An 8802-nucleotide genomic window follows, 5' to 3' on the forward strand; every position below is an offset into this window, starting at 1 on the left:
TGTCAGGGTGTCGCATCGCTCTGTCGGGTTTTATTTCACAACAATGACCGGCTCGCTGTACATTATCTCTTACTTATTGTAGATTAAGCTGTCCAGCAGTTAAGTATTTAAACTTTGCCACACCATAACCAGCTGTATTATTAATGTGATGTATACAGTAATGCATCAATAATTATATTCCAATAATATAATTTATATTATTCTGACATGGGCCATTCTGCATAATAATAAGTACTTTTTACGTTAGATACTTTAATTTTGATTCTAATACCTTTGTACTTCTACTTAAGTAAGATTTTTTAAAGCAGGACTTTTACTTGTAGCAGAGTATTTCTACACTGTGGTATTACTTTTACTTATGTAAAGGTTCTGAGTACTACAAATGACTTGAACACAGTGGAGAGTCCAGGAGTAGAAGAGATATTATTCAGTCATTGTTAGTTTCAGCCCTGATCTTCATTTATAATTAAACAAATAAATATGCAATTAGGTCAGCCTAATTTGCACTATGGGATGTGGGAGAAAAACTGGAACCTTAAGAAAGATCAAAGAAAAGTACTTAATAAACACATGGCTTGTAAAAGCTGCAACAAAAATATTGTACCAGTCACCAGACTCATTCTCTGTCACCAGAAAATGAGTTTTGTCATGGAAGTATTTTACATATCTCCTGACTCAGGTCTCCTGCAGGCTGGAGGGGGAAGATAAAATTAAAATACACGACTGGTGTTTGGAATAAAACAGCGCGCCGCCCTCATTATACATTTTCCTCTCCGCAGCAATGTTTCACCTCACTGAGCACGGCAAATGAGATCGATCTGACTGGTGAACAACAGGCCAAGTGTGTATGCGTGTGTGTGTGTTGAGAGGATAAAAAAAGATGTTGTTTCTGCTGAGCGTCTGAACATGATATTGGGAACAATTCTGCCACAAATAAAAAGATTGACTCAGCAGACGTGACTCTTGACGGCGAGAGGAGAAGGTGAGAGAGGATGAAGGGCGAAGTGAACTCCGGCGAGGATTTCACCCGGCTGATAAAAGGTCACGATGATCAGAGTGTGGAGGACGGCCTGAACTGTATCCACTACAGATCAGATAAACAACTCACACTGAGGCTTTCGGCGCTTTGTAATTCAATATACATTGAAAATTCCATCACGAAATAGGCATGACTAAAACATTATACAGTGAAGCTGGAGGTAATGAATAATCAGAATACTCAATCATTTGAGGCATATTTATTATTGATGACATCATAAATTTTACATTCTTAAACATCATTTAGAGGGCAGTAATATCCCCCATGATTCATACATCAGTGCAGTGCTTCTTTCATCATTCCTTCATACTATAAGTACTATGTAGTATCCCTTCTTCAGGATTAAAAACACACAATCTCTAGTACATCATGAGCTCTAAATATAATGATTAATATGATTTAATGCAGTGGTTCCAAACCTTTTTCCCTTAAGGAGCCCTTTTTCAATCATTCAGTAAACTGACGGCTCCTGACTAAGTGACATATTATGGATATTTCACATTATATTCAATGTATAACAATAACAGTACAGAACAACAGATAATTAACCCAAATAGTGAACACAATAACTGCATGAAGTTTGCGTCGAACGAGTGATTTGGATGAATTTGAGCAGATTATTTCCTGCGAATATTGCATCACAGATGAGTTTTCCTTTTATTTTTAAGAACTTTTAACGCAATTCTCTGTCTATAATATGTATTTTTTTTTATTTTTAACAATCGGACATATTTAATAGGCTTCTTTTTTTGACAAATTCAGTGTTTTCTTCTCCCTGACACTTGGCCATGGTTCTATTACCTCTTCGGTTGTTTTAACTGCGTACTTTTCTAATTCTTAAGTTCATATCTTAAATAATAATCCAAACTTTAAACATATTAAATTAATATAAATTAATGAAATGCTGAGATATATGCCAAAAAAATGGTTTTACATCCCATAAACCCATAGACCCCCGGTTGGGAACCAGTTAACTGAATGTATAAATCTCAGATTTAAAAGGCATAATGTTTATGTTAGTTTATAAGTGTCATTCTTTGTTAAACAATGCAGGCAGGTAACTGCACATCCATTAATTCATCAGGGGGATGATTTTATTTTTGATGCTGAGACTTGAGTGATGCAGGTATGACTGGTCCAGATTTACAATGACTCAGTCGCTCATCACAACAAGTGTGATGGCGGTGACAGTAAGTGAGGTCTGAGATCAGATTAACTGAGATTCACCAACATTTTGGCAGGCAGGCAGCCAGAGTCACCTTCACAGCAGGAACACCGACTGACAGGAGATAAAAACCTGCTGTCACAGTTTGCAGGTGACCTACAAAGTTAAAGGATAGGTTCACATTTTTTTCAAGTTTATCTTAACACAACACTAGAGTGCCCATTTGGACAATGAAAGTGTTATTGGTTGCTGCAATCACTCCTTCTGTCCAAACTGGCTGCAAAGAGAGAGATCTCTTCCTGAGGTGATTCCAATGTTGCACAGTCTTAACTCTGTAAAAATTAAGTCATGCATATCAAGTAGATTTTTATATATAAAAAAAAAACAATTATACAAAAGTACTTCTTGTGTTTTCACAAACATTGTTTCCTGTAATTTGGAAGATGCTTAACTACACTAACTCTGACTGTCAAAGCCTCATATTGATTTTGGCTCAACTTAGAGAGTGTATTTGTACACAGATAGAGGACTGTGGATTTTGTCCCCATCATCAAACAATCTCTTAGCAGCCAGTACGGACAGGAGGAACTACAACAGTGAACAATTACTGCTTTAAGACAGACTTGAAAACATGTGAACCTCTCCTTTATTTATTCATCCTGCACACAGTCTTCTTATATTAATGTTTAGGTGAGAACAAATTTAGAGGTACCACAATATTAGTTTGTTTTTTTTACTTTTAAGAATAACCGAATGAAAAGAAATCAGCAAATTAGTGTATTTTCAAAAAAACAGGCACTTGGTGGTTTTTGTCATGAAATGCTTCCTGACTACTTGGCTCCACCTGCTGGAGATATTGTCCCACTGTATCCAGTTTTTCCTTGAGGTTTATTTGTTTATGATGACCTCTTAGTGCACTTGTAATCATGTGTTTGGTCTCTTTGTCAAGACTTTCAGTGAGTCTATAATTCAGTAACCTTTATTCAAAGGAAATAAAGCAACAGACACTCATGGAAAAATGTATATAAAATGTTGGTCCTCACGACTCGTCAGTATGACCTTTAAAACTTCAGTTTTGTTCACCAGACTTCTATAATAGCAATGATTTTGTTTCCCTTTTTGACATTTATAAGTGCTGTGCTGAGTGTTAATTTATGAAATAGGACTATTTGACAGTTGTAGTGGGCAGAGTGTTGCACGACATTTAGACTTCCTACTCCTTCTCCTTCTTGAGGACCCAGACCTCGTTCCTGCGGTTGGTGAGTTTGAAGGGACTGTCATACCCGGCTGCGTAGTACGGCTTTTCCAGGTATTGGACTTCGTCCCTCTGCAGGCTCTCCATAAGTTTCAGTAGCTCTTCGCGCTTCAGTTTCTCATTGGAGAAACCACCGTATGTCCTGGAAGAAGGAACAAGAGAAGGATCTAAGATTAAATTCTGCATATCTGGGATTGTAAATCTTCATCTAGCAATTCTCTTGTAACTACTTGTTTTCTGTTATGGTGTGTGCAATAAGTTGGACATATTTGGGGGAAAAAAACAAATATAAAAGACTTGCAGGGTTCATTTTTGAGACTTTCACACACAATATCACCTTGAACTAGCAATTAAATGTATAATCAGTTGGTACCAACTGGTTGTACTCTACCTGACATAAGCTGTGAACTCCTTCCTGTGCTCCACAAACACGTCCGGGGTGCTCGGCTCCGGTGGATTGTCCTGATGCTCCTCTGGGATGTAGAAGGACACAGTGAACTGAGATTCACACGCGGGGCCGTCTCCGGGGTCCACGCGGCACGACACGGGAGCCGTCATCTCCACTTTCACCTCTGAGGAAACAAGGAAAGAAATACTAAAATTTTAAACAACACATTTTCGAAAAAAAGAAAAAAGTTGGTGATGGGTCTGTCGTGTAATCACACAGATCACACAGATATTACATTTGCTGAACAAACCCTCAGTTGCCAGCTGGTGGATCAAAGATACCCGAACAGATGGTGGACATATCTCCACAATGTGTGGCAGATGATGATAGAAGATTAAACAGACAGTTTACACATCACACTTTCCTTACACCGCAGGCCTCAGTAGTCAACAGCACAAACAATATATTCTCATAAATAATGCCGGTGTAAACTGCTGAGTAAGACAAAGGCAGCGGTGCGGTTACAAACTGCTGAGCAAGAACTAAAGTGCACTTTTTCATCGACTCTTGCATTTATTCATCGACTCTCTTGTCTTCACGCCAAAGTTATCCATAACTTCATTCTGCAACATTCGAACATTATTCACCTGAGTGATTGTGTTTCATGGCTTTCACTTCACGTTTGTTTTACAACACCACAAAATAAAAGCCTCAAAACATGTCAACACAGAAGTCTCGACAAAATAAAGTTACATCAGACTGTACCTGTTGTTGTTGTTTTTTTGCTTTTCACCATACATAGTGCCATGTGGCATGTTAGGAACAAAACGGATGAAACTCACTGTTCTGATTGTTGCCTTGAATGTAGCTGAAGAGCCTGCGGAAGCCAGTCTTCATGGCTTCATCCCACTGCATCCCACTCACAGAGGTGCTGATCCATTTAGTGGCATCGTAGGTGCGGATCTCATAGTCTTGTCCCACCTAAACACGCACACACTCATTTAATGAATAAAATGTCAGAAACTAAAAATGCCCGTGTTACACCATATTCTATGAGCTGATCAGGAATTCTGGCTGTGTTGCCACTGCAATCTTCTTTACTAACATCACAAATGTTCATGGCTGTTACCAAAAATTATGACTCCACAGTATTTAGATAAGTCACATATTTGAATAGTTCTTACAACAAATGGTGATACCATAGTGTTTACATGTGTTACATATTTTTGTTTGGCTCAAATTGTTTTACTGTTTGTTTACTGTTTTACCGTAAAGCACTCTCAATTGCATTAACCTGTATGAAACATGATTGTTACTTAGACCACAGGTGTTGACCTCATAATATTAAAGGTTTTATTGCCAATTTTTTTATGTAAACAAATATAAAAAAAAAAAAACATCTACAGAGACTTCAGAAAGGTGCTGAATAAATGTATTTATTTTATTTAAAGGTCCCATATCATGCCCGATTTCAGGTTCATACTTGTATATTGTGTTTATACTAGAACATGTTTACATTCTGTAATATTAAAAAAAAACTTTATTTTCCTCATACTGTCTGCCTGAATATACCTGTATTCACCCTCTGTCTGAAACGCTCCGTTTTAGTGCATTTCAAAAGAATTGCAACTGAATTGCGTTGCTAGGCAACAGCTTGGGTCCATGTGTACTTCCTGTCAGCTGATGACATTCACATACACTGCAACAGGAAAGAAACTAGGACACATTTAGAATGTTTATCTTTAAAACTGTGTAATGGTCTAAATATATTGTATATTTGTGACATCACAAATAGACAGAAATCCTAACGGCTTGTTTCAAACGTACAATTTCTGAATTTGGGTATTTCTCCGTATATTGAGCATTTTGATAGTTTAACAGTATTTATATATCACTTAAACCTGCTTTATAATATAAAAGACATGAAAATCTCACTTTTTACAATATGGGACCTTTAACACTCACATCTCTTTGTCACATTAGAGCAGTGTGACAAACAGAACAACCAACATCAGGCCAAAGGTTTACTGTCCTTTTTATTTTTTTACAAGGCAATCTAGGAAACATTTACCTCTTTCTTGTTCGGTGCTGTGTATTTAGGACCCTGTAGTCCACTGGAGAACAGAACTTGTCCCACAGCTTTCAGCATGATTCCTGTAAAAGGTGGTCGAAACTGTCTGTGTAAAGAAAAATATCCACAAAAGACAGATGTTTTTCAACCACTGCAATACATAATAGGCTCTGTACACACTGGTATATAACCTGTTACATCAGTCACATGACTAGTTATGTATTCACGCATCTTATCTTATAAAAACATCTCTGGAAAATACATATTCAGTTAATAATTCATATTCTTCTAACTTAACACTTCTGTTAGAACAACGTTATCACCTTGTAAGTTGTAAACTGATTGAATATAGACAGAAAGAAAGACATAATCACCTGTATTGTCTGAGCGTTTGGTAACTGCTGTCAGGGTGCGGAGCGCATTTGTTTTCATATCAGCACTTCCGGTTACGAAAACCCTGAAATCTGATTGGCTGAGCGAGTGCAACTTCAAAATAAGAGCCTCGATTTTAATGTCAACACCACTGATCTGACATATAAATATAAAGGAGGCAGAAAAAAGTTCAACTCTGGCCACCATTCAAATTTAATTTGGGTGTTTGAGTTCCCCAACATTCATGCTACAAAATGGTGCAAGAAATGCATCATTTTATTTTCTGTTTTTTCCGTCTGAATTAAAGGTCCCATATTGTAAAAAGTAAGATTTTCATGTCTTTTATACTATAAAGCAGGGTTAAGTGCTTTATAAATACTGTGAAAGTATCGAAGCGCTCAATATACAGAGAAATGCACACAGCCCGTATTCAGAAATTGTGCGTTTGAAACAAGCCGTTAAGATTTCTGTCCCTTTGTGATGTCACAAATATACAATATTTAGACCATTACACAGTTTTAAAACGTGTGCCCAAGTTTATTCCTGGTTGCAGTGTATGTTAATGACATCAGCTGACAGGAGGTAAACATGGACCCAAACTGTTGAAAGGCAACACAATTCTGTTGCAATTTTGTTGCAATTCCGTTGAAATGCACTAGAATGGAGCATTTCAGACTCGAGGGTAAATACAGGTATATTCAAGCAGACATTATGAGGAAAATAAAGGTTTTTGTTAACATTACAGCATGTAAACATGTTCTAGTAGAAACACAAAATACAAGTATGAACCTGAAAATGAGCATAATATGGGACCTTTAAATATTCAGACATAATTGCATTCATATGCATATATCTGGTTATATAGAGCATCTTTGGTGCATAAGATAAGATAACATAAGATGAACCTTTATTAATCCCCGAAGGGAAATTCAGGTGTCAAAGCAACAACATCAGCAAACAGAGTGAAACACAGGAGAGGTAAAGGTATACAAAAATTATAAAAACCATAATAGAGATATAAAAGATACAGAGTGAATGGGTGAACATATTGTGTACAGTCCGTCAATAAATAAATGTAGTATGTACAATAAATAAATGTAATATGTACATATGTGCAGTGTAACTGAAGTACGCTGACACACAATCTTTTAATTAATTATTTAAGGGAAACAAGAATAATGAAGAGAATTTCATTTTATTTATTTATTTATTGATTGATTGATTTATCCAAATAGTTTTTTGTTTTTTTCTGGCAGTTTACTGCTAGTGCTACACACTCCATTCCAGTAAGGGGCGGTAATGCACCTTTAAGATGGTTTGCCAACCGCCAATAAACATCATACTATGACTTTTTCGACATATTTTATTATGACTTTTTGTCATGAAATCTTTTTGGCATACTAAACTATGGCTTTTTTTTTGGTGAAATTATTTAAACATGACTTTTTCCCCTCAAATTTTTCGACATTTTGATAACGTTTTTATGGCACATTACACTGTGACATTTTATTTTTACATACTATACTGTGACTTTTATGACATACTATAATAAGTCTTTTAATGACATACTATACTATACAATTTCAATGACTTTTATAACGTACTATACTATGAATAGCATACTATGCTATATTTTTTATCACAAACTATACTATGACATTTTAATGGCATACTGTACTGACATTTTTTATCAATTACTTTTTATATGTTACAAAAATGACATCTTTTATGTCACAACTATATTATCAATTTTATGGAATACTACTATGACATTTTTAAAGCATACTACATACATATACTATGACTTTTTTATAAGATACTATACCATGACATTTTATGAAATACTATAGTGTGACTTTTTTATGACTACTACAACAATTACTACTACTAACTTTACTACAACTGCTACTACTACAACAACAATTACTAAAAATACTACATCTACAACAACAACAAATAGATTGATTTGATAGTTACCAAATGTTTGTTCCATGTGCTCCAGTTCTCTTCTCCTCCAGGCCCTTCGGTTAAATTGGAGACAGTTTTCAGAAACTGCATGCCTTATTTCTCGCCTCAAATGTTTTTAGAAACACATTTTGTTGAACTATTTTCGTAATATAAGAGAAAGTATTTCGTGGTATGGTTTGGATGGTTATGACATTATGGCTTATAATCAATATAATATAATATGGTCCAGAATTATTCCAGTAATCACAATACCATAATGAAATGGGTTACAGGCCAAACGGTGATTAATTAGTTACTGTAGAATCTATCAATATATATCCACAAATCTTTAAATCACTGAGTAAACTGATATGCCATTACTAGCATTTTTCCACCTCCTAATATTAGATATGAAAATACAGTATTTAAGCAGTTGGTAATGTGAGGCAATGACAGAAATAGGAGCATCATGTGCTGTAAATTAAAACTGCATCAAAACTAATAGAACTGATGCTGAATGATACACATGCAGAGATTAATTACCTTAATAAACCATATCTAAGCA

At 35.7% G+C, this 8802-nt stretch overlaps 1 protein-coding gene across 4 annotated transcripts; it reads right to left on the reverse strand.

Moving 5' to 3' along the window:
• Positions 1 to 1222: 1222 nt before the first annotated feature.
• Positions 1223 to 8313, reverse strand: hebp2 (heme binding protein 2). 4 transcript variants are annotated; one of them, XM_074616419.1, is made up of 5 exons: positions 8268 to 8313; positions 5919 to 6024; positions 4690 to 4828; positions 3851 to 4031; positions 1223 to 3601 (listed from the first exon to the last, which is right to left on the reverse strand). In XM_074616419.1, exons 2-5 carry the CDS (start codon positions 5994 to 5996, stop codon positions 3418 to 3420), a joined length of 582 nt encoding a protein of 193 aa, XP_074472520.1. In that variant the 5' UTR covers positions 5997 to 6024; positions 8268 to 8313; the 3' UTR covers positions 1223 to 3417. The 4 variants fall into 4 exon arrangements, with proteins under 4 accessions (XP_074472520.1, XP_074472518.1, XP_074472519.1 ...); XM_074616417.1 differs by lacking the exon at positions 8268 to 8313 and adding an exon at positions 6293 to 6374 and having other exon boundaries at positions 5919 to 6001; XM_074616418.1 differs by lacking the exon at positions 8268 to 8313 and adding an exon at positions 6293 to 6354.
• Between the last annotated feature and the right edge of the window lie 489 nt (positions 8314 to 8802).

This window comes from Sebastes fasciatus, chromosome 18 (genome assembly GCF_043250625.1).
Source record: "Sebastes fasciatus isolate fSebFas1 chromosome 18, fSebFas1.pri, whole genome shotgun sequence".
NCBI classification, from domain to species: domain Eukaryota; kingdom Metazoa; phylum Chordata; class Actinopteri; order Perciformes; family Sebastidae; genus Sebastes; species Sebastes fasciatus.